The 27,680-nt window shown below is 43.4% G+C and overlaps 1 protein-coding gene across 1 annotated transcript in view; it reads right to left on the minus strand.

The window, feature by feature from the left end:
* The window catches only part of LOC137421650 (potassium/sodium hyperpolarization-activated cyclic nucleotide-gated channel 2), a 102,128-nt gene that overhangs the window by 68,740 nt on the left and 5,708 nt on the right, over positions 1-27,680 (minus strand). Inside the window, exons 2-6 of the mRNA XM_068107907.2 lie at positions 26,893-27,070; positions 18,526-18,782; positions 12,494-12,716; positions 11,276-11,482; positions 5,662-5,823 (exon numbers count right to left, since the gene is read on the minus strand). Coding sequence (XP_067964008.1) covers positions 5,662-5,823; positions 11,276-11,482; positions 12,494-12,716; positions 18,526-18,782; positions 26,893-27,070 — 1,027 coding nt within the window. The remainder of the gene's footprint in view (positions 1-5,661; positions 5,824-11,275; positions 11,483-12,493; positions 12,717-18,525; positions 18,783-26,892; positions 27,071-27,680) is intronic.

Genomic DNA, 27,680 nt, shown 5'->3' on the forward strand with positions numbered 1-27,680 from the left:
CGTATATCCGGCGGGGAGTGACACGCCCTCGGCTAGTTAGCTCCGCCCCAGATGGAATCGGTCCGCCCTTCTTATTGGGTGCGGGGGGGGGGGGGGTTACTGGCTCCGCCCCTGACGAGGAGCTGACAGCCAGCCCCTTCGTGGTAACCCCGTGGAGCGCATGGGCAATGGCGGCTAACCACGCCGGTGTGAGGACGCACACTCCCCGCACGCCGCGCCGCGCCCCCCTGTTGTTGTAGTTGACGTTGTAGTTGTTGTTGTAGTTGTTGTTGTAGTTGTTGTTTCATGGGGAAGATGGGAGGAGGTAAGGGGAGGTCCTAAACTCACTACTGGTGCCATACGATCACATTCTGGTGCAACGAAGAGTCAGAATTAATGGAAACGAGTCCTTAACTGACATAGACTAAGAATAACTAGCAAGATGTCCGAAAGTTGTCTACGTGAGATGCGGTGGACCTGGGCACGACATTTAATGGGGGAAAAAGGGGAAGGTCGGTTCTACAGAGTGTTATTTACAGGCAATGGGACTAGGGAATGGGGGATTGGGGATAGTTGGGGAGTATTGGGGAAATAGGGGAGTATTTACAAGCGGATATTGAGGCCAAGTCCCATATCCGCAACAATACATTTAAGTAGGTTCTGCTGTTTGGCAATACCATCTGAGCACACATCCTATGCTTCTTCTTCACTTTTACGCCACACATGACTGTGGGGAGTAGCATTTGTTGGGGGAAAACCTGTGCCACTGGTGTAGTGCCCTTGCTTGGTTAGAGCTGGAATTTATAGTTTGTTCATGATCCCAGTGATAGCTCGCCGACTCTTCATAAACGACACCATGGGATTTTTAACATGCATCAGTTAATGCTGACAGACTGGGCACCCAATTTAACGCCCACCTGGGATGGCACACACATTGATGAATCACCCTGCCTGTGAAATATCGGGACGAGAGTTTATAGCTGGGCCGAGATTCAAATCTAGGATAGATAGCTTAGGGGTGTGTGTGTGTTTGTGTATATACCTCTCCGCTATCTGCCAACCCCAACTACAATGCTGAGATCGAAGGTTCAGAAATACCAGAGACTGTGTCGAGTTGATATGAGAAAAAAATGTATTTCGAAACAAAATAAAAAATAGTCACCAAGACTCTCAGAGCCCCATGATAGATCTGATCTGTGTCAGCATGTTCCAAGTTCTTACAAAGTTGAAGTTAACAAGAGGGAGAATTGCTTTGCAATGCATGTGCAAGCGCTACTGAATAATATATTAACACAAAGTTATTTGCTTCCTTACAAAGTAATCCGCATCCCTCTTTTGTCCATCTCCGTCTATTTTGTCCATCAAACATGCTGTTGGCATTTCCCAATCTCTTTCTGCTGTTCCTTTAGTTCTGTTGCAGACTGCTCCGTTCTTTGTTCTAGCTCTTCCATGAGCCTGGACTTTATATACAAGAAAAAAATCCAGGTTTTCCAGGTTCACTCATTGACTGAAGTCCAATCAAATATACGAGTGCAGTCGAACTCTAATAGGATGAACAATCACTTTTTAAACAGGCAAAGAATAAGTACATGTTAAACAGGTAAACAGAAAATGGTCAGAGTGACTACACACAATCAGTCTTCATTTTATAAACATAATTGTAAGCATGTCTGTGCTTCTTTGTGATGATGATTTTCTGACTTTCCTCCCATCCTCCCTCAACAACAAAGGCAATCGCAAAAAGTAAATCTGTAATAAGTAAATTTAATGAGAATACATCTTCACCTGCTTAATCATAATGGATTACAGGTACTAGTTTTCAAGAATCTGAATAAGACCATGTGACGATTGTACTCAAATGGAATGTAGAGAAATGCGCTGAGTTCACAATTTTTGAATAGTATATTAATCTAGAACAAAATCCAATCCCATATGTCTAGTATCAACTCTGAAATTAATTTTAATCTTTTAACATTGGGGCTGGCAGGATAGCCTAGAAGTATACAGTGCCTTCAGGAAGTATTCACACCCCTGGACGTTTTCACATTTTGTTGTGTTACAGCCTGAATTTAAGATGGAGTAAATTGAGATTATTTGTCAATGATCTACACATAATACCCCACAATGTTACAGTGGAATTTTCTTTTGAGAATTTTTTACAAGTTAATTAAAAATGAAGAGCTGAAATGTCTTGAGTCAATATTCAACCAATATTCAAGTCAAGTATTCAACCCCTTTGCTACAACACTCCAAATTGAGCTCAGGTGCATCCAATTTCCTTTGATCACCCTCGAGATGTCTCTACCACTTGATTGGCGTCCACCTGTGGCCAACGCAATTGATTGAACATGATTTGGAAAGAAACACACCTTTCTATATAAGGTCCCACAGTTGACAATGAATGTCAGAGCAGAAACTCTTCCATGAAGTCCAAGGAACTGTCCGTATAACTCTGATATAGAATTGTGAGGAGGCATAAATCTGGGGAAGGGTATAAAGCAATTTCTAGAGTAATTGAAAGTTCCCAAGAGCACAGTGAGCTCCATTATTAGGAAAGGGAAATAGTATGGAACGACACAGACTCTTCCGAGAACTGCCCGTCCGACCAAACTGACCAACCGGGCAAGAAGGACCTTGGTCAGCGAGGTGACTAAGAACTTAATGACCACTCTGACAGAACTACGGAGTTCCTTGGTTGAGATGGGAGAACCTGCTGGAAGGAGAACAGTCTCCGCAGCACTTCAGAAATCTAGGCTTTATGGAAGAGTGGCCAGATGGAAGCCACTTCTGAGAAAAAGGTACATGACAGCATGCCTGGAATTTGCAAAAACGCAGGTGAAAGAGGTATGAGGCAAAATAAAACATTCGGTGGTCTGATGACATGAAAATTGAACTATTTGGCCTGAATGCAAAGTGTTACGTGTGACGAAAACCAAGCACAGCTCATCACCCATTTAACATCATCCCTACCGTGAAGCAAGCATGAAACAACTTGCCGTATCTTCCCAGAAAGCAAACCTGACCGAAGACAATCTTAGCTCATTACAGAAAGCCTGCAACAAGTGTGTGCTCACTCTCCAGAGCGCCAGAAAACAACATCTGTCCAACCTCAAGAATGAACCTTCAAACGTGTCTCCCTCCTCTAAAACCTGGTGATGCCTTGGTAAGTCTGTATCTGGTTCATGCTCTCCCACCATCCCTTCCCTCTCTTCAAATTGCACCACAGCCGACCCCACTTGTGAGAAAGCTGAATGCCTCAAATATGTGTTTGTTTCCAAATTTGTGTTTCCAACATCTGTCCAACCTCAAGAATGAACCTTCAAATGTGTCTCCCTCCTCTAAAACCTGGTGATGCCTTGGTAAGTCTGTATCTGGTTCATGCTCTCCCACCATCCCTTCCCTCTCTTCAAATTGCACCACAGCCGACCCCACTTGTGAGAAAGCTGAATGCCTCAAATATGTGTTTGTTTCCAAATTTGTGTTTAAATGGCCTCTAAAGGTGGTTATTATATTTTATTATATATAACCCCTCACTCTCTGTACCCACATTACCCAGTCATACCCAAATGCTCCTGGAATGGTTATTTTGCAGAGGTTTCTGGCAACCGTCGACTCTGATTCTGCAAATGGATCGGACTGCATCAGCTCATGTTTCCTAAAAATCTGCTCTGCTGCTCTTGTTTATCCTCTTTCTGCTCTTTTCACCTATCATTTGCCCAAGGTCATCGTCCATCTACTTGGAAATCAGCTAAAATCATTGCATTGCAAAAATGATCCCCTTACCTACAGACCTATCAGCTTACGTCCAATCATCAGCAAGGTCATGGAATCAATCATCGCAGTTGATATGAAATTCTTAGTTTTTTTCCAAAGGCCTCATCTCAGATCACCAATTCAGTTTCAGGTCACTCCACATTGGACATGCTGCTCCGACTCTCCCAACAATTAATAGATGGAGGCCCTCAATGTCAGACGTGGGATCAGGGCCATCTCTCTCGGCATATCTAAAGCTTTCGATAATCTGGCATCACACCCTGCTCTCCAAACTCTGCCTATGGCAGCCAAGGCCAGTTCAACTCTTGGGTTACTGACCTCCCATACTCTTGTAGCCAACGTGTGGATCTCTAAGGAATCCTTTCATCTCAAAGGAATCCGTTAAGGCTGGAGTGCCCTGGAAAATCACTCTCTGGAAAATTCCCTTTATCTATTTGCTAAAGACTGCATGTACCCTCTGCAGTGACATCCTTCAACTCTCAGATAGGTAGGCAGCAGCCTCTTCCCTCTTCAGGCCTTGACAAAAATCACAAGCTGGTCAAACACTTGGAATATGTCTTTCACTACTGACAAATCTCTCAAATTTTTTTTTTCGCTCTCTCTCTTTCCCTCTCCCTCTCCCTCTCTCTCTCGCTCTCCCCCTCTCTCTTTCTCTCTCTCTCTCCCATCCAATCTCGGCTCCAGGCTCCACTCCACTCTTCCCATCCACTGCCGAACCACGTGACCGATGACATCATCGATCTTCTTTTTTTTTTCACGATCAATTTATCCCTACATCATGCTCAAGAAATTTCATACTGATCGGATGGAGTGTTCTACTTGTTGATTTATGACGTCATAATGAAGGCACCTATGACATCATCATTAGCATATGTTATTCCCCATGGGGGAGTACTTTACAATGAAATGAGCCACATTTCTTTCTTTTTTCCATAAAGGGGTTTCAGAGATATAGAGATGCAAACTTTTTATTTTTTCTAAGATGGCGCCTGTACCACGTGGCTTATGACATTATAGTTATCTTTTTTTTTTAATCTACAGGAGGAGGCACTCCTATGGTGAAAATTTTGTGTCAGTCGGACGAATGGTTGCAGAGAAAACGAATTTTAAAGGGAATAAACCTGCAAAATGCCGGCGGAAGGGACATACATACATACATACATACATACATACATACATACATACATACATACATACGGACAAACTCTTCCAGACGGAATTGCCCTATGGGCTATGCCGTAAAATTCGATTTGAAAGAAATTTCCTGCTTGCCTTGACTAATGTTTGATAAAGACACCAAGGAACATTTTGTCTTTTACAAGCAAACAAAACCTGAAGTGACAGACAAACGGACAGCAAGCACATTTGAAGAATGGTAATCTTCAGCATACTCTTCGTCATTCCAGCGCAGGTTGATATGAATCGGCATAACAGGGAATATGACCATTGGACTGCCAGCAGGTTAGAATCACACATTATCTGCTGGTGATATGGGAAATGTTATTGACATTAAATTATTTAAATGATTACAAAATGGCTGCACGGTATGGACGAGCTATAACCATACTCCCTAGTGTGTTATTGGATGGTGTTGTTATTGTCAGCAACATCTCATGTTGCATATTCTGTGCTTTTCCACCGGGGGTGGGAATGTGGAGCGAAATGGAAGAAATCCTTTTTTTCCCCCATGATGCTTCAGTTAGGCCTCCCCTTGAAAGATCAGTCTCTGCCTTGCCTCTGAGCAGGTTTCGGTGTTATAGCCCAACTAATTTTTTTTTTCGCTTTTCTCATGTTAAAGTATCCACTTACAAATGTTCTGACTAGTGTTTCCACACTGAAGATATTTTATCCACGATGAGAAAAAAAACAAAAATTACCGTACACATCTGGCATTCTTGCAGAGCTCACCTGCATCCTGTTAATGGCAACCCAACTGTCATGAGGAAATTCCTGTAGCATTGGTACAAGGAACTGCAGGCAGCCATCCCAGTGACACAGAAGCAGCATCATGCCAATAAGGTTGAAAATGCGCATCACAGCACTCGCAAGGTCGTAGGTCATGTGAAAAATCTGCAGCACACAACGCCATTGAGAACACTTAATAGTCACAGAGTACAACAAACTCGGATGACTTAAGAAAGCCTGTTTGGCCTGTAAAGCATTCCCATTTGTGGAAACCCAAGTTTTAATTCCATATAAGCATGTGCTTGTCCATTGTCGAGTTACATACAACCTTGCAATTCAAATAAAAGTACACTTCTTCTTCCTCTTCTTCTTCTTCTTCTTCTTCTTCTTCTCCCTGCCCTGCCCTTTATAAGGGGTGAAGTACAATGGCAGCAATCTTCTGACCCGCCTAGACAATGATAATCCTGCACTTCTCTCTGTCCCCAGCCAATACTGAAAAAGTACACAGATGTCTACAAATGTCTGTGCTGCATGCGAGTTATGGGCAAGCGCACCCTTAGGGTACTGTGTTAAACAATATTTAATAACAACCTTGAATAAAGAGGCAATGCGAGGGAGAGGTTATGAAAGACATATTTTGGAATGGTGTGAAGTGAACTCTATTGAATTGAAAGCAAGTAAACAATGCTTTGTTCACATGAGCTGCGCACCAATACCACAAAACACATCGTTGATGCAACTCTTCCCCCCCCAACTTCCAATGATGCAACTTGTAACGATTTCCCCATGATTTGCCACATACAGGCTGTTGCGCAGTTGTTCATTTTGTGATATGTGACCAAACGAGCTGCAAAATATGTTCACAGTCTGTGAAGCAGAATCGAGGTTCTTAAGTGCTTGGACAAAAGACCTCCATGGAAGGCCGGGTGTTGTAGGCTGTTTGTCTGCATTAAGGTTGCGACATAGCATATGAGGCAGTTATACGACAAGAACAGCAGTTTTGAAGCAATACTACCATCTAGGGAACTGCTTCCTGGAGTACATTGTACTTACAGTGCATTCATAAAGTATTCAGACCCCTTCACTTTTTTCACATTTTGTTATGTTGCAGCCTTATGCTGAAATCGTTTAAATTCATTTTTTCCCTGATCAATCTACACTCAATACCCCATAATGACAAAGAGAAAACAGGATTTTAGAAAGTTTTGCAAATTTATTAAAAAGAAAAAACTGAAATATCACATTTACATAAGTATTCACACCCTTTGCTATGACACTTGAAATTTAGCTCAGGTGCCTCCCATTTCTCTTGATCATCTTTGACATGTTTCTACACCTTGATTGGAGTCCACCTGTGGTAAATTCAATTGATTGGACATGATTTGGAAAGGCACACACCTGTCTATAAAAGGTCTCACAGCTGACAATGCATATCAGAGCAAAAACCAAGCCATGAGGTCGAAGGAACTGCCCTCAGAGCTCAGAGACAGGATTGTGTCGAGGCACAGATTTGGGGAAGCCTACGAAAAAATTTCTGCTGCATTGAAGGTTACTAGGAGCACAGTGGCCTCCATAATTCTTAAATGGAAGAAGTTTGGAACAACCAGGACTCTTCCTAGAGTTGCCACCTGGCCAAACTGAGCAATCGGGTGAGAAGGGCCTTGGTAAGAGAGGTGACCAAGAACCCGATGGTCACTCTGGCTGAGCTCCAGAGATCTTGTGTGGAGATGGGAGAAACTTCCAGAAGGACGACCATCACTGCAACACTCCACCGATCTGGGCTTTATGGCAGAGTGGCCAGACGGTAGCCTCTCCTCAGTGAAAGACACATATGTGTCTTTGTCAGATATGCATTGTCAGCTGTGAGACCTTATATCGACAGGTGCGTGCCTTTCCAAATCATGTCCAATCAATTGAGTTTACCACAGGTGGACTCCAATCAAGGTGTAGAAACATCTCAAAGATGATCAAGAGAAATGGGAGACACCTGAGTTAAATTTCAAGTGTCATAGCAAAGGGTATGAATACTTATGTCAATGTGATATTTCAGTTTTTTCTTTTTAATAAATTTGCAAAACTTTCTAAAATCCTGTTTTCTCTTTGTCATTATGGGGTATTGAGTGTAGATTGATCAGGGAAAAAATGAATTTAAACGATTTCAGCATAAGGCTGCAACATAACAAAATGTGAAAAAAGTGAAGGGGTCTGAATACTTTCTGAATGTAAGTGGGGATGTTTGGCTGTCCGTCTGCCTTCAAGTTATGGACATTAAATATTCCAACGGCATTTTTAAAAGAGTAAGTAATTGTGTACCATTATGCTGACTAAATTCCCAACCTAAAAATGAAATAGGATATCTAAAATCATTATCAGGACATGCTGATGTTTAAGTCAATGGAAATAATTTAAGGCAGTCATGATGGACCAATTTGTCTTCTTTGCAGTATTTGATTCTTTGTGTAAAACTTCCTTGTATGGTATTACGTATACATAGCACAAATACCCAATTGTCTAAATAAATAAAAATAAACGTAAGAGTTTACGTCCTAAAAGTGATACAATAGTTAAAATGGCATTTGCTGCAAGTTCCCATTTATAATACTAGGGCGTGCCCGTACGTGGGTGCAAAAAAACATGCGTGCAAACAACAACAACAAAAAAAAACTTTGAAACCACGTGGCAGTAACGACCACAGAACCCCCCCCCCCCCTCTATTTACATGAAATGGTTTGGTCCATTCGCAAAGCCAAAGCGAACGGCTTGCGAGTACGGTAGAACCCCCCCCCCCCCCTCTATTTACATGAAATGGTTTGGTCCATTCGCAAAGCCAAAGCGAACGGCTTGCGAGTACGGTGACCATACCTTGGGAACCACTTGTCCGATTAATTTCAAACCTTGAAAAGGCACATCCTCAGGTCCCCAGCAATATATCTGGCAAGTTTCAATTAGATCGGACCCGTGGTTGTCGAGAAACAGCGGTCACAGACAAACACACAGACACACACACATACACACAGAGATTACTGGAATTATAGATAGATACTGTCGGATCCCGACATTCATGGGGGATACATTCCTGGAAAATGACGTGAATGTGGATCAGGGATATGGTGTTGGGCAGCAGGAAGATCACCTCAACAAGTCGGATGAGCCACCTCCAGGTGCCCGGGGTGGCTTGGAGCGTTATCAACGAGCAGGAAAACCTTGAATGCAAGGATATTTTTTGACAGGTACCTCTCCACCTGAGAGATGAAACAGTTATGGAACCAGCCTATGAAAATTGCTGCCGTTACCCACACCTTCCTGTTGGCCCTCCAATATACGGGCAGCGTGTGTTTGCTCATGCCCTTGAGAGCATGTGGGTTCAGGGAATGGTACAGCACCATGGGTTTCATCATACAGTCCCCTGGTGCGTTTGCGCAGAGGTAAAGAGATACACCCACCACCCCTTCGGGTCCTTGGTGGCCGTTAAAACCAATGCTGTCCCCTACTGATTCAAGATAAAAGTTTGTGTTGTCATCTTTCTCCAAAACAGCCCGGTCTCGTCTGCATTGAACACCTCCTCTGGCAGTTACCCTTCTTGTCGATGAGCTCTGCGAGTTGAACAGGGAACGTTTCAACCACCTAGTGGTCTGCGGAGGCATGCTCACCTGACAGTTTCATGATGTGGAGACCTTACCACTTCTTGAAGTGGTGAAACCATCATCTGCTCTCTCAGAATTGAGTGGGGTCTCTCAGAATTGAGAATTGAGTCTCAGAATTGTGGGACATGCCGCACAGCTGGGTTTATAGTGCGAATGGTGGGACATGCCGAGCAGCTCGGTTTATAGTGCGAATTGTGGGACATGCCGCACAGCTGGGTTTATAGTGCGAATTGTGGGGCATGCCGCACAGCTGGGTTTATAGTGCGAATTGTGGGACATGCCGCACAGCTGGGTTTATAGTGCGAATTGTAGGACATGCCGAGCAGCTAGATTTATAATGCGAATTGTGGGACATGCCGAGCAGCTAGGTTTAAAGTGCGAATTGTGGGACATGCTGCGCTAATAGGTTTATAGTGCAAATTGTGGGACAGGCCGCACAGCTGGGTTTATAGTGCGAATTGTAGGACATGCCAAGCAGCTAGATTTATAATGCAAATTGTGGGACATGCCTCGCAGCTAGGTTTAAAGTGCGAATTGTGGGACATGCTGCGCAGCTAGGTTTATAGTGCAAATTGTGGGGCATGCCGCACAGCTGGGGTTTATAGTGCGAATTGTAGGACATGCCGAGCAGCTAGATTTATAATGCGAATTGTGGGACATGCTGCACAGCTAGGTTTAAAGTGTGAATGGTGGGACATGCGGAGCAGCTAGGTTGATAGTGCGAATTGTAAGACATGCCGCATAGCTGGGTTTATAGTGCGAATTGTAGGACATGCCGCACAGCTGGGTTTATTGTGCGAATTGTGGGACATGCCACACAGCTGGGTTTATGGTGCGAATTGTAGGACATGCCGCACAGCTGGTTGTATAGTGCGAATTGTGGGACATGCCGCACAGCTGGGTTTATAGTGCGAATTATGGGACATGCCGCGCAGCTAGGTTTATATTGTTAATTGTGGGACATGCCTCGCAGCTCGGTTTATAGTGCGAATTGTGGGACGTGCTAGGTTTATAGTGATAATTGTGGGGCATGCCGTGCAGCTAGGTTTATAGTGCAAATTATGGGACATTCGCGCAGCTATGTTTATAGTGTGAATGGTGGGACATGCTGTGCAGCTGGGTTTATAGTGTGAATGGTGGGACAGGCCGTGCAGCTAGGTTTATTGCGTGAATATTGGGACATGCTGTGCAGCTAGGTTTATAGTGTGAATGGTGGGACATGCTGTGCAGCTAGGTTTATAGTGCGAATGGTGGGACATGCTGTGCAGCTAGGTTTATAGTGCGAATGGTGTGACAGGCCGTGCAGCTCGCTCACACGGCAGTTAAAAAGGATTTTATGCGTCTGTGAAAAACCATGAAGAGACGAATTGCAGTGCCGCAAATGTAAAAGCATGTCGTGCACACAGATTGGGGAAGATTTTTTTTTTGCGCCCGCAAAAACCATGAATACGCAAAGCACAGGGCCGTGAATGTAGAAGGAGGTAGCATTTTATCAACCGCGAATACCTATTCCATGAAACAACCTAGACATTCCATGAATTCCATTCCATAAATATTCCATTCCATGAATACATGAATATTTGATCAACCTAGAAGTTCAATGAATGTTGGGACTGTGAATGTCAAGGTCCAACAGTTCAGTAAATGATACCTTCACATAGGGATATAAAGCTAGCTGTCCTATCAGCATTTAGGTAGAATATGCACATTAAAGATCTCAAAAATAAATGGTCTTTGTTTAACTGTTCCATGGCAAAATCCTCGCGCTTGGGGTTTGTTGTATAATTTGCACTAGGAGTGGTATGTGGAATATAGATATGACATGGGCATAATGGACTAAATATCCTCTTATGCGTGATTCCTGAATGCAGAAACCCTCACGCTAAGCCACAAGAAAGTTGCAATACAGGTGCACAAAAAAAATCACGACACGTTCATTTGTACTTGACTACGTCAGTCCTTGAAATTCTCACCTCCTCCCACTGGTGGATGTATCTGATGAGGCGTGAGAGACGTAGTAAACGAAGAAGGCTGAGAATTTTGGCAAAGCGCACAATGCGTAGAGCACGCGCAGTTTTATACAACTCGGCATCAATGCCCCGCTGTACGATGAGGTAAATGTAATCAACAGGGATGGAGGAGAGAAAGTCCACGAGAAACCAGGTGTGAAGGTACTTTGTCTGTCGGGAAGGAGTGAAAGTAAGAGCACATCAAGTTACAGAATATAGAAATGGTAACAACACTGATAGAGCTAAAAGACTCACGATGATTAAAGTAAACGCAACATACATGTGGTATGAAGTTTCAAGAACTTAAGTTCCAAATATACTGTTTGTTGCCATTTGCATACAGCCAACCACAATGTGATGTTGATTGAGTAGTTTCCCCACAACAGATATATGAAAACCCAAGTTACAAAAGACAGATCTCTGGCACTCAAGTAGTTTGATATTGGAGGCATTCTAATGGCACCGGAAACACTGTCCTCACATTAACAAGCTGCACTGGTTGAGGGATATACCTGTAGATTTTTCCGCAATTCCCCAAAAAAATTTCAGTGAGTTACTGCAGCACGTACACCTCACCAGAACCTCCTCAAAGTGTGCAAAGATGAAAAAGCAATAAAGGCCTTGTGCTTTCATTTGCATTGGTCAAAATTTACCTACAGATGCACTGGTCTTGCTCCCCTCTTTATGGTAGGTTGTCTATTATGGGCCTACTGTATTTGAGGTCTGTCCTCTGAATAGGCCTTTTCCGTAGGGTTGGTCTCTTTGTGCCATCATTCAGATATGGCAAATGATGTTGGGAGAATGAGTCTATGTTTGGAAACTGTTGACTCACTTGGATCCGTTTATGCAAAGGCGGAGCACACTCCTTTTCTCAAAAGGTGCTCACACATTGGTTCCAAGAAGTACCAACAAGTCCCTTATAAGGGCAAGTGACTGCATTTGAGATGACCACAAGAACAGCAGCAGTTTGGAGGGAGCAACATTATTCCTTTCAGGTATCAACTGGTTCCACCATCACCAGCAATGATGGTTGTTTGTAAATAGTCCAAAGAACCCTCCAGCAGTCATCCAACAATCACTTAAAATCTCCCAAAAATAAAATATGATCACCCCACACCACACCATATATAACTAAACCCATATACCGATTGGTATCGGCATAATCGGTACACGCCAATTAACCTTGATCCTGCGCGGATTGAGGATGATGTCAGTGTTGTCCTCAACCACAATTCCGGTGCGGAAGTTGAGCACCAAGTCAACGAGGAAGAAGGTGTCAGAGACAATGTTGAAGACTATCCATGAAGTGGGAGTGGACATCTCCTCCTTTATAAAAGTGATTCCCACTGGGATGATTATCAGGTTCCCCACCATAAGCAGCAGCATTGTTAGATCCCAGTAGAACCTACAACGAATGAATATAAAAGGCAAAGGCATTGGTCCCAGGATTTGCTGACATTTAAGACATTGGAAATGATGTTGTTCATTATAAGCCATAATGTTCATTCTGAATTATAGATCATATTAACTCGTTTTATAAGAATATATTTGATTGTCTAGACTCTAGAATACTGTACATGTGTATTCATACATACATACATTACATACATACATACATGAGGGAGGTTCGAAGATCACATGGACCTTTTCTTATTGAACGTGGAAATATCTTGGTATTTTCTTAAAATATACGTGTTTAGACAGGTGGTTTTGTATTCATGTGAATGGGAATTGTTGGAGTAAATCGTGTAATTTAAAAGCGTTTTTCCCCCAATCATCTTTAGTGTGGAAGAAAATAAATATGAGATGTTCAGATTCTGAGTCACATCTTTATTCTTCTGCAACGGTAAACCCACGTACTGGCCAAATCCCTGCTAGAAATCCTATACAGGAAATAACCACCAGATCAACCAAAGCTAAAGCATGTTAACCTACTATGAAATCATAGACCAAATTTATTCCACTACACTACTCCTTCGCCTAGTGCGTTAATCAAACGGAAGGTACAAACAAAGTACAATATGGTGTAGAAGAAAAGTTGTTGACTGTCTATGTAAAAGTGTTACAGCAAAGAGAAATGTCCAACAGGCAAAATGTACTCTTATAAATATTGTACTGGGAAGGGAACATGATGCACAGAATGAGTCGTCTGCGGCGCTGGTAAAGGTATTGGAGTAGGTGTCGACCCATTGGATAATGGGAGGGTCGGCTCTGGTGCTTCATCAATAAAAGCTGGTTTTAAGTGATTTATGGAAATCACGACCTCCGTTAGAATGGAGTCTGAAGATCTTAAACATGCGTTGTAGAATTTAAGGCCCGTCATAAGGTTGCTGAAAGGGTTTCCGGACAGGGTCACGCCATACAAATACATGTGTGCACATAGAAAACTCCTGGGGCATAAAAGTCGGGCATGACTGCTGGCCGAACAAAGTTGATCGGCATAGTTGGTGGCGTCGGACAAGGTGTCATCGGACGCTGAGAAAAATTATTAAAAATGTATAAAAATTATCTGAGAAAAAGGGAGACAAAGCGATGCACCATACACTGGTCCAGCAGTGGAGCAAGCAAGGTCGTCTTTTAGAGCAGCTCACATCGCAAATAGGACAATGGGGTACAATGTCCGTCCAATGCGTGTCCGTCCAGTCCGTCTAGTGCGCAGAGTTCTCGTGCTTTCAGGGAAGACTTGAGTTGGCGGTGGAAACGTTTGACCACACCATTCGCTGCTGGATTGTAAGCAGTGCTTCGCACATGGTCGGTACCCAGGAGTTTAGCAAGTTCACAAAAAAGCTGATTTGAACTGGATACACCAGGATCCATAGTGATGATTCGTGAAACGCCGAAAAGTGTGATTGATGCAGATATGGACAAAAGCCCTGGCAATGGAAGGTGCAGTGATGTCAGCGACTGGTGTAGCCTCCTTCACCAGTACGGTTCAAGGAACAAAGCGAAAATTAAAATTAAAAAAGTAAACTTTAAAGATCAACTTTGTGTGGACATTGTCGGTGTTTATAATCAGGCTCTCTCCACCTGGAAAAGGTGTAAGGAAAAAAAAACTGCATTTGAACTCACTGAATTCGGGAGCATTGGCGGGTTGTCTACCCCCACCCCCTCCGCCCCCCCTCCCCCCCCCCACAGATCCTTCCCTTGCAGGGAATGGAAGGGGGGGGGGGGTGAAGAGTTACCCTGGGTGCTATCAATACCTGTGCAAAATCTGGTGGAGATCGGACCAGCCCTGTTTTTTTCTATGATTTTCAGATATACATACATAGAATTACCTTATTTTATATAGTGGGATATCTAAGGCATTCCACAAACAGTTGGCAGAAGCCACAGCAGCTAGGGATTCAAATGAAACTGTTGAACAATTTCGTCAGCTCTATATACTGTATATACAGGACTGTAAATAAAAGAGGAAAACGTTGATGAAAAGCTTGTGATGTTTTGCCAACTTATCATGGCAAGGGCCTCAACCGAATAATTAATTATTGCCTTTCTATTCTGTCTTGAACTCTGTTCTTCCTCCGTCAAAGTCAATTTTACAATCTTTAACCAACTAAGAATTAATAATAATAATAATTGTATTCCTTATGAGGCTGCTGGCTGAAGCATCCAATTGCCTGTCAATCGTGCCTCTGCAACTCTTCCCCAGGAAACGTTTAACAGAATAATCAAGGAATATTGGCACAGGAGGAGGCCATTCAGCCAATCAAACCGGCACTACACCAACACCAGATACAATCACCCATCCACACATAAGCTACCTGTCTGTTCTTTGTTAAAATGCTGAGGATGCGTTTTCAGATGCTGTCCGAAACGCCCCCCACCGACCCCCTGCCACTACCCTTGTTTTGTATGGCACACATGGCTGTAACATCATTTCCTGGGGGCGCAGAGCCTAAACTTGACCCTTACACCATTAATTTTTATCCCCACAAGATTTCTCCTTTAGGGCAAAAGACTGAAAAGACCTTAATATAGAGAGAAATGTTCCATCAGAATTTTCAGCACCAGCAATCGATCTGTGAGTGGAGTTGCCATCATGGGTGAGATTTTCTACCTTCCTAATATGATCGTGTAGCGGTTACCTTATTGGGACATAATCCACGGGCACGGGCCAGTGGGGCTTTTGATTGTGTGGGCGTGACGTGCGCGCGGTTGTTGAAGCCACGCCCTCCGAAGAGGGTTTTGGCGCTATAAAAGCTGTATGAGTTCCGTTCGCAAGAGGAGTTCTGTTGGAATAAAGGAGCTTTGAACACGTAAGAAATGGCCTCGTCCTCTCATCATCCGCAACTCCTACACTGGTGACCCCGGCTGCTCCCGAATGTTTTCTGGGGCTTCAAACGAACATGGCAAATGCAGTTTCGATCGAACTGCCGGAGTTTTGGGAACGACGGGCGGCCGTTTGGTTCGCGCAGGCTGAGGCCCAGTTCGCCCTTCGGAACATTTCCGTGGGTGACACGGCGTATTGTTGGGGCGCATCTGCGCTCGGCTCCTCCATGCGACCAGTATCCTCCGAAGAGACGTTGGCGGCACCGCTGCTCGTCTCCTTCACGCGCACTGAGGCTGAGCACTGCTGCTCGTAACCTTCACGCACACAGGCCGAGCACTGCTGCTCGTAACCTTCGCGCGCCCTACGGCCAAGCACCTCCTCTGCGACCACAGTGGTGAGCCTTCTCCAACGTGCGCTGCTGCTCATCACCTTCGCGCGCACTGACCCTGGCAGCACTGCTGCTCGTAGCCTTCGCGCACACTACGGCCAAGCACCTCCTCTGCGACCACAGTGGTGAGCCTTCTCCAACGTGCGCTGCTGCTCGTAACCTTCGCGCGCACTGACCCGGGCAGCACGGCTGCTCGTCACCTTCGCGTGCACTGACCCGGGCAGCACTGCTGCTCATCACCTTCGCGCAACTACATACTACAACTACAACTCGCGAAAACTACAACTACAGCTACAGCTAGCATGTAGAAAGCTGCAACTCGCGCAACTACTACTCCTACTCTGCAACCTCGGGAGGCCCACGAGGAACCTCAGCAGCCTCCCCCGAGGCCTTGACCAGCCCCCTCGGTTGGCTCAACCCACGGCGGGGCCGTCCACCGTCGGGTAAGTCCCCGGTTGGCCCGCCCACCGCCAAGCCGCTCACAGCCCCTGCTCGGGTCATCAGTCGTTTCAGCTGGGTGGTTAAGGCCCCCCGAAAACTGACATTGCCCGTGCGAGTGAATTCTAGGGGGGCGCATGTAGCGGTTACCTTATTGGGACATAATCCACGGGCACGGGCCAGTGGAGCTTTTGATTGTGTGGGCGTGACGTGCGCGCGGTTGTTGAAGCCACCCGAAGAGGGTTTTGGCGCTATAAAAGCTGTATGAGTTCCGTTCGCGAGAGGAGTTCTGTTGGAATAAAGGAGCTTTGAACACCTAAGAAATGGCCTCGTCCTCTCGTCATCCGCAACTCCTACAATCGTATTCATATGTAATCATGTATGCACCTAATGCACAAACTATCCACAAGTGCAATTCTTATCTTAAACAGGTAGATATACTCTTCAAATTAACTGGGAATGGTAAGGGGGAGGGGAAGGTGGTGGTAGAGACTTTGTCATGTTCATGTTGCAAACGACATGTAATAATACGTTTGGTTAAACTAACATGATCGGAGACTGGAGAACATTAATAATGAGTAAACCCAGAAATGCGCACACACACAATGCTGTTTTATCACCTTATCTTTGCACATGCACTGCAATACTGATGGATGAGAACAGCTTGGTTCGAACATATAAAAGGTGGATACACGTTTCTCCCCATGGCATGTATATGTTCGTAAATCAATATAAATCCCAGATTACTTGTTATATATCAATTACTTGTTTCAATCACAGAAGGGACACACAATTTAACATCCATCCGAGGGACGGTACATATTGATGAATCACCCCGCCTGTGAAATAACGGGATGACGGTTTATATCTGGGTTGGGATTTGAGCCCAGGCTAGACAGCTTAGAGGCGAGTGTGCGTACCTCTCTAGACCATCCTGTTAGCCTTAACAATTTAACTGAAATAGGCAGACAGCAGTAATGTGCACTATGAAACAAACTGTTAATGTGCCTAGTAAGCACTTGCATATCAAATGATATCAAGTCCTGTCTTTATCCGATGCACTTTGTCTATGGACAATTTTTTTGTCCACTGCGGATGTAATCACGTACATACTACGAGGTAAAGGTGATGACGTATCATACAGGAAGAACTGCTGTCATTCCATACAAGTCTGAATAAGATGCTTTGAGAGCTAAAGTATGGAACAGTGCATATAAAAGATGTGGTTAAAGTGTGGTTATGGGGATTGTTTACACCACAGAGGGCACCAAACAGGCTGACAGTGTGAACATTGCAGCACATAGAACATTAGATCAAGGGCCTGGACTGAAGAATTTTATTACTAGTAAAAATCCCATCAAAAATGATGGGTTGGAACAGTTTATTCAACAGTGCAGCCTCGTGAGCATGCCATAGTCTGAAGCCTCGGCCTAATGTCAGGTGTGCTTATATCTTTATTTATTAGACATCCTACGGATGAACATGAACACTCATTTTACTCTGCTCGTGTTGCACATCACCTGCAGAGAATTTCACCTCCCGGCACCTTGTATTTATTGTTTTTTGTTTTTTTAAACGTTTCTGTACACCACCCTTGAGGCTCGGTTTGCAAGCCACCGTCTACAATTCCAATAGAAGAGACATAATTACTCTTTTATGAAAAATCTTTTTCCAAGTTTGCTTTATCCTAAAAAATAGACAGTAATGAACACATCCGTGTTAAAAGATTTGCCTTCAAAACCTACCCTTACGAAGGGGGACAGACATCTGTACAAACACACAAGCACACAAACTGACTGTGTTTTATATGATAAGATTCTTCAGTCTAGGCCCATGATCTTACTTCAAATTCACTTCAAATACCCCCTCTCCAAAAAAGGGGGAAAGCATTATTTACAGTTACTTGAATGACTTTATATCGCTAATAGACATCAGAATAAAGTTGAGAGGTAAGAACGTGCATAATCCCGTAGCCCAAAGAGCAAGAAGAATATCTTGCAGTAATAATGGATGTGCAGGAGACATTGAAGGTGGCAATGTGGATGATGTAGTGTAAAAAAGTTGTTACAATACAGTGCTTCAGCTTTTGTATGCATGTCACAGGTGCAATGCCAAGACCTGAAGTCGCTGTAAGGGTGTATAATCCAGAAGCCAGCAGATTTGACTCGCTCCTGTTCTCGTTCCACTGCCTTCTGACTGCCAAACATCCGCAGAGAGAACTTGTTGAGTCCAGGCAGCAGCAAAGTGCTGAACTGCCGCTGCATGAAGCTCGTCTGGCTGATTTGTTCATCCGCCATCATTACTGCACCCTCGTCTAGTCCAGAAACCCCATCCGCACCGTCTGCCTTCTCAGAGCCTGCACAAGTAGCAGAATCCTGCAAGACACAGGAAGAAGAATTGCACAGGATGAGGGAGACATATGGAATCTACAATCGGAGGAAATGCAGACCTATTAGGCCGGCAGGTGCATACCATGGCTAATACCGCATTATTTGGTTAATTGGCCTTTATGAACCAAACGTTTTCATGTTTTGATTTTTTTTGGAATGGTTGGATTCAGTAAAATACTTGTTCCTTTTCCCTTATATTTACCTTAGACCACATTTCAATATTTCGTGTCTCCCACGTCGTATCATCTTCCACCTCCCGTTAGAAATCTTCATCATCATCATCAAGTCATTAACGTTAATACCCTTAGATTGAAATTACCCTGCAAGAAACCCAACAGATAAAGTACACATAATTAATGAGCAGAGGGGATTGGATTATTTTATTCCCACCACATGAAAACCTTTTATTTTCAAATGACAAACTGTAAGATAACACGACAGCAGAAGGACAAACAGCACTGACAATCTAGACAGCAGAAGGCATCCAGACAGTGGAAGGCCAAACAGCACCGGCAGCATCGAGACAGCGGAAGGAAAGCGTTGTCTGTGGACCGACCCGTCTGGATGTTACTCAAACTTTCGACGCACAGGGATCAATGAGAAGATGCCTTGAGTGAGCAGGAAAGGCTCCAAGTCACACATGCCCAGGACCAAATATAAGGCCGCTGTGCGCCAACAGAGGGTCGGAGCCGCTGGGAGGAAACAGAGAGCGAAATCTGCTGGAAGAAGAGAAAGAGAAAGAGAAAGAGAAAAAGAGAAAGAGAAAGAGAAAAAGAGAAAGAGAAAGAGAAAGAGAAAGACTGAAGGAGACATCGACGAGGAGCCACTGAAGGCAGCACCACTGAAGGAGGTGAGGAGAAACTGCTGCTAGGGCACAGAACCTGGTCTGAATGCGTGTTGGCTGCCTGGACAACCTCGTCTGAAGCTGGAGGTTATATGCAACTTAGTCGGATCAGGAATTTGCCTTCACATATCTCAGGAACAAGTGATTATGGTTCCCATGGATAGCGAACTCCCGGCATGTGTCCTCCTCGTCTCCAGCCACTGAACCTGGCAGCTCTCACCTATCTGCACCTATCAAACTAACTCGCCTGTGCTCTCAGGAACACATTTATTTGCCCTTAAACATATTGGGACCCATGCAAACCTGCATTGTCTGCATCTGGTGAGCCAGGGGCCTTTCTGAACACTGAAGCTACCTCTACCTCATCATAATTCTCCTTCTCATTCCCCTTCCCCACCACCCCCACACCCCACCTTCCCCTCCCTTCTCCCGTTCCCTGGTTTATTTATGGCGCATCATGTCCTGTGTATAGGTATGGCCGGAATAGTAGGCTGCTTAAGCTTTAATGTACAAGCTTTCTCTTATATACGGTATGTGTTTCTTTGCTTGTGAATAAATGCTTCTTTGCCTGCGAATGTGAATAAATGGTTCTATGTTTGTGAATGTAAATAAATGAGCTTGTTAAACGCTTGAAGTGTTTCTGACAATCTCATTGATGGCCTTTCCTTCATTGTTCTGAGAGGTATGAGCATGGCTACATTGAAAAGAAACACAGTAGTGAACCCCTGGGAAGTTATCCCCTGTGATTGGTTCCGGTTTTAGCCAATGACCATTCATGGTTCGCTCAGCTGTACTAAATAGATGGGTGGTTATTTGGGGCATGGCCCTAGTTAGGTTGCCATGCCAACGGGAATGTATAGTGTAACAGTAGAATGTAACCAACCCTACCAGGCTGGTAATTCTGAAGTCAAGCAGATACGGTTGCGCCATTGTATTCGCGACCCAGCAGGCCGGCAAGTTATCTGCGGGCAAGTGGCCGACAGGTGTTGAAGGTCGGTCGAACCAGAGCTCCCCTCGTGGCGAACCATGAGATATGAAGAGGCAGGTAGTTGTGCATACGACATGAAGTGACATGCTAGCAAAAATGATCCGACATTTTGTCCAACAAACAAAGAGCATGAGGGTGATATGTGCCTGACATGCTATTGGAGAAGCCTATTTTGACCGAATCTCCAATTTCCTAAGTAAAAATAAAATAAAATAAAAAACAATGGCACCCGTGTCCGAAGGAAGCAGTTCAGTTTACCATTTTTAATATGAAATATGCAAAGCCTAGAAACGAACAAAACCCACGACAATTACTCGCTAAACTACCCATTAGAACTACCTGCTAGAACTACCCTTTATAACCCAGGAGAATAACCCTTTAGAATTACCCCTCAGAATTACCCTTTCAAATTACCCTTTATAACCTATTAGAATAACCCTTTGGAATTACCATTTATAATGCATTCGAATAACCCTTTCAAATTACCCTTCAGAATTACCCTTTATAACCCATTTTAATTACCCTTTAGAATTACCCTTTATAACCCATTTGAATTATCCTTTAGAATTAACCTTTATAACCCATTTGAATTGCCCATTAAAATTACCCTTTCAAATTACCCTTTATAACCCATTAGAATAACTCTTTAGAATTACCATTTACAACCCATTATAATTACCCTTTATAACCCATTAGAATAACCCTTTCAAATTACCCTTTAGAATTACCCTTTATAACCCATTAGAATAACCCGTTCTAATTACCATTTATAACCCATTAGAATTACCCTTTATAACCCATTAGAATAACCCTTTCAAATTACCCTTTATAACCCATTTTAATTACCCTTTAGAATTAACCTTTATAACCCATTTGAATTACCCTTTAGAATTGCCCTATAGAATTACCCTTTATAACCCATTTGAATTATCCTTTAGAATTACCCTTTATAACCCATATGAATTCCCCATTAAAATTACCCTTTCAAATTACCCTTTATAACCCATTAGAATAACTCTTTAGAATTACCATTTATAACCCATTATAATTACCCTTTACAACCCATTACAATAACCCTTTAGAATGACCCTTTATAACCCATTTGAATTACCCTTTATAACCCATTAGAATAACCCTTTCGAATTACCATTTATAACCAATTGACATCCTAGCAAAAATGATCTGACATTTTGTCCAACAAACAAAGAGCATGAGGGTGATATGTGCCTGACATGCTATTGGAGAAGAAGCATATTTTGACTAAGCCGCTAAGCCAACACCATTAGAATAACCCATTATAACCCATTAGAATAACCCTTTCAAATTACCCTTTAGAATTACCCTTTAGAATTACCCTTTATAACCCTTTCAAATTACCCTTTAGAATTACCCTTTAGAATTACCCTTTAGAATTACCCTTTATAACCCATTTGAATTACCCATTTGAATTACCCATTAGGATTACCCATTTGAATTACCCTTTAAAATAACTCTTTAGAACCCATTTGAATTACCCTTTATAACTCTTTCAAATTACCCTTTAGAATTACCCATTCGACTTACCCTTTAGAAGTACCCATTAGAATTACCCATTAAAATAACCCTTTAGAATTTCCCATTAGAATTTCCCATTAAAATAACCCTTTGGAATTACCCTTTATAACCCATTTGAATTACCCTTTCGAATTACCCTTTATAACCCATTAGAATTACCCTTTATAACCCATCAGAATAACCCTTTATAACCCATTAGAATTACCCTTTAGAATTACCCATTCGAGTTACCCTTTAGAACCCTTTAGAATAACCCATTAGAATAACCCTTTATAACCCATTATAATTGCCCTTTCGAATTACCCTTTGTAACCCTTTAGAATAAACCATTAGAATTGTTCTTTAGAATTAAACACGTGGGTGGGAAAGGTTTTTCTTCTTCATTTTTGACGGATGGGCATTACCAAATATTGAAGCGGCTTCGCAATTAAAAAATGAAAAGCTCGATTTATGTATTCATTGGCTTGGAGCATGTGAGAAACCATATTCCCAAATGTAAATGAACAAAATCAGCAAGCACAAGTTTAATTGACCCACAGTAATGGGTAGGCTAAGCTCACGTCGTTTAGATGGTGCTCCATGATCCTGTGTGTGATAAACTGTTTTTGTAAGCACATGGGTTCCATGTTATAAATCTGCATTTAACAGACTGCTAGCAGGAAGGCACTTTTGGCAAACGGCTCGATGTGATTTTGTCAAAATATACATGCTGGGTCATACTAATCACCGCCCGGAGACACTTTTTAAGCAAATGAACAATTTTCTCACAGTAGGAACTGCTGCTAAGCTCAATTCCGCAGATTAAATTTTGAAATTCCACTTTACACACAGGCAAATGAAAGGTTGTGCTTTTAATTGCAGTAAGAGATAAAAAAAAACAGGTACAAAAAGTTTTAATTAAAACAAAAGCCGCGTCGATGTTACACACTGCCTAGATGCAGCTGTGCCTATAACGTCGATGTTATAGGCACAGGACATTCCTATTGATTCGATTACTTGATGTTATTTTTGTGCAAAGTGAAAATATATCTCGGCAATTTCCCGTGTGTGGTGACGAATTTTTAATATATCTCGGCATTTTCCCGTCTGTTATTTCGGGCGGTGTATGACTGACCATGCCGCGATTTAAAAAAAAAAAATCTCAATGGACTTGAAGTTACAGGCCTTTGAGAATTCATTTCGTTCTATAAAGGGCAACTTTCATCGGATTTTCTTCCCGTTTTTTTTCAACCGAGTCTAAAACTATGTTAGCGACTGTGAAAAATGAAATGATATATCGAATTTGATTTGAAATAAAACTGTGTGAGAGAGGAAGACACCACGGGCCTACAAAACAGGCCTCAAAGCTATGCGAGTTAATAAAATTGTGGATATTTGTTTATATGAAGCCTCTCCCACAATGGGTGGAGCTATGGTTCCCAGAATGGGTGGAAGGATTTTGAATGGAATGCTTGCTCGAATGCTTAAACCAAATGGCAATCTCTCCATAAGAATCTCTCCACAAGGTAAATGAACACACACCCAATGTTCTTGAGACCCGACCATAGATCGACTGTAATCTATGTACCCCAAAGAGGAATTGACCCTTCCTGCAGCTCCAGTAGTGAGCGGGTGTACTAGTAAATTAAAATGTTGATCGGTGGACTCAGCCGTCGTAATGACATCATAAACGTAATGACGTAACTGACACAAAACTGATATATTTTAACTTCCAGTGAGTTTGCAGTCACTACGAAGGGATTGGTGTTACGATGAGATTTACTTTAATATTAACGTTACGTTATCATTATTTCGAAAATTATATTGCCATTAAACCGAGGCTAATTTCATACTTCCTCAGTTATTAGTCCCCTACCGGTGTACACCGGAGGGGACGATAGGTTTGCACTCCGTCCCTCCGTCTGTCCGTCTGTCAGTCCGTCAGTCCGTCAGTCCGTCAGTCCGTCAGTCCGTCAGTCCGTCAGTCCGTCAGTCCGTCAGTCCGTCAGTCCGTCAGTCCGTCAGTCCGTCAGTCCGTCCGTCATGCAAAGAACAGTTTTCCGGACTTTTTTTCTAAACTCTTAATGCTAATGATTTCAAACTTGGTACATGGTTTCCTCATGATAAGTTACAGATCAAGTTCGAACTTCACGACGTTTCGATCATTTTTGACAAAGTTATGGCACTTTGAACTTTGGTAATTTCCCCAACAGTTTTCCAGACGACAGACTGCCGGTAGGGCATATGTATTGCAGCGCAATACTCAGAATGCTTGTTTATAATAGTGCTGAACACCGCTTAGATCATTGATTCATGAACCAAACACCGCTTTGATCATTGATTCATGAACCATACACCGCTTCGATCCATGAACTTTCCATTCACGACAATGGGATTAAAGTGTTATGGTTATATTTACTACATTATTATTATTATTACGAAAAGGATATGACTGAAACGATACACTACTGTATTAAGAAACCTTGGCTTAATTTGTCCAAAACGGTCCAAAGATCCATCATTGCTTCGGAATCCATCATTGCTTCGGAATCCATCATTGCTTCGGATATGAAATCTTTCCTCTTCTCCAATGGCTTGATCTCTGATCATCAATTTGGTTTCAGACCAGGTCACTCTACTCTGGACATGCTGCTTCTGCTGTCTCAACAATGGATGGAGGTCCTCAATGCCAAACAGGAAATTAGAGCTGTCTCCCTCGATATATCACGTGCCTTCGATACGGTCTGGCACCCTGCTCTGCTCACCAAACTCTCCTCCTTTGGTATCCATGGAAATCTCCACGCATGGCTGGCGGACTTCCTCTCTAGTCGTAGTCAACGTGTGGCCCTGAATGGGTTTCTCTCATCTCCTCTTCCTGTTCATGCTGGAGTTCGCCAAGGCAGTGTTCTCGGCCCTGTGCTTTTTCTGGTCTTCATCAATGATCTCTCCGACTCTCTTGAAAATCCTCTCTATCTCTTTGCTGATGACTCCACTCTCTGCCGCTCCATTCCTCATCCCTCAGATCGGCAGTCTGCAGCCTCCCCACTCTCTGCAGACCTGGACAAAATCACTGACTGGGCAAACAAGTGGAACATGTCTTTCAATCCTGACAAATCTCACACTCTCACTATGTCTCTCCGAAAAGACCGCCTGGACAACCCTCCCATCCACTTTCTGAATAATCCTCTCCAAGAAGTTCTGTCACTCAAGCTTTTGGGTCTCACTATCTGCCATGATCTTTCCTGGGAAAACCACATTTCAAATCTGGCCTCCAAAGCCAGTCGCCGACTGGGCATCCTCCGTCGTGCGAAGTCCTTCCTTGGCACACCTGAGCTCCTCACCACATACAAGGCTTTCATCCGCAGCTCAATGGAATACTGCTCTCCCCTCTAGGCTGGTGCTCCTGCCTCACACCTAGCTCGTCTTCACGCTGTTGAAACCAAAGCGTTCAGAATCATTGGAATCTCCCGTGATGAAGCTACCTCCGAGGGCCTTTCACTTACTCACCGCAGGCAGGTTGGTGATCTTTCTGTCTTCTACAGAGTCCTCGCCGGCCTTGCTCCTCCAGCTCTCTCTGGGCTCTGTCCCCCAAATATTCCTAAAGGTCGCACAAGATCTGCCTGCAACCCTTTTATGGTTAAACTGCCAAAATCAAGACTCTCTGCTCACCTTCACTCTTTCATTCCTCTTTTCTCCCGCCTCTGGAACAAACTCCCCCACTCCCTTCAATACCACTCCTCCCTCCAGGTCTTTAAAACAGCTGTTCACCACCATCTCTTATCTTCCCCCATCCAAAACCTTGATCAGTTCTACCCACGTTAATTTCACCCCAAATCCTCTTTTTTGAAATACCAACTTCTTTCCTGGAAGTACTTGGTGTCCTTGTGTTTATACTTCTCCCACCCCCCCACCCCCACCCCCTTCCCACGCTGCCTCCCCCCAAGCCCTCTCCCTCCCACACATTCCCGATGTCCCTCACAAATGTTGTGTTTATGTGCTTCCCCTCCTCTCCCCATCTTGTCTACAGCTCCCCTTTTTATATACTTTGTTTGTTTGTTTGATTTGTTTGTGTGATAAATGTTAGCTCTTTCACGAGCCTCGATTATGTATCCAAAAAAAAAGAAAAAAAAAAGATGAGTCATAACGCCTAAGGCCTATACGTACCATATTGATGGAAGAGACATAAAGCCGATGCTTTCGATATTTCATGGTCATTTTAACAATCGGTGTGTTGGTGTTTCACACTGAATGAAAAACGAAAAGGTAGAGAGAGCATGGCGATTGTGATATATGACAGGTTCGACGATATGTTCGGCTTGAACAAATTGGAATCAAAATGCCAGTGTGGAGAGTCAGCCGCCATACGCCGTAATGACATCAGATGTAATCACATCACCCTGTCACGTGACCATATCCTCAGCTCCGATTGGTATACGTTTGAGGGGACATACATGCGGATGGATAAACACTGTTCTAGACGGCTTCGCCCAATGGGCTACGCCGTAAAAAAAAAAAAGGATTTCACTCCATGAAATACAGACACTATTCACACACTGCCAAGCAATCATGCAATGGAGTCCCATTGTGGAAGAAGTTTTCCTCTTTCTTGGCAAATGTCGTCATTATCATAATATAACTATATTGGCTGCAAGACTAAAACTCGAAATTAGTTAATTAGCAGATAGAAAGAATTATTAGAAGCTAAAATATCATTCTTTAATCCATCTTACCATCCGTTCAGCCAAGTGAGGTGGTTGCTCTGAAGCTCGGTCTGCAATAGAGGCTTGAGGGGACCGCCATGGCTCAGATCCAATTCGGAGGAGAGTCAATGCCGACGCAGTTTTATTGTCTTTCTTCAGTGAAAATGCCGCCTTCCCAGAGTCACGTGTCATTAGTTCTTGAGCGGACCTGTTCAGAGTAAATCCAACAAGTCACTTATTACATGTTTATCATCCTTAAGCATGGTATATTATTTGGTTTTAATGGTTTTTTGGGGGTTTTTTGTATACGTTATCCTGGCTCATACAAGAGCTAGCACACATAACATATAACAAAGGGAGCAGGAGAGAAGAGGGGTGCGAGAGGGAAGTACAACAACAGTAGGGAACACGGACGTCAGAACAGTCGGCCATACAAAGTTTGCAACCTCAGAGACTCTCCAACCCAAAATTGAGGATATATTTTAGCCTAACCTCTGAGAATATAAATAAATCACTATCCTATCGAATGTCAGAGGACACCACTTCCCAGGTGCACAGAAATGCCCACTTGCGAGAATCATTTGCATTCCCATGGATATGATTTAAAATTCAAGACTACAGTCGGGAAGTCTCAATGCTCCGTTACAGAACATCATGACATAGACGCTGGAGAAAGGAGTTAGGAGTTAGGAGCGTTTCATTGAGACATTCAAATAATGAGCTGTCAGAGAGTGGTCACCTCCATCAGGACGATTTGAAACGTGGGGGCTGTCATCACAAATTGGGAAACAAACGTGCAACACCAACCCTGACCATCA

The sequence above is a fragment of the Myxine glutinosa genome, chromosome 2, assembly GCF_964187855.1.
Source record: "Myxine glutinosa chromosome 2, kmMyxGlut1.1, whole genome shotgun sequence".
NCBI classification, from domain to species: domain Eukaryota; kingdom Metazoa; phylum Chordata; class Myxini; order Myxiniformes; family Myxinidae; genus Myxine; species Myxine glutinosa.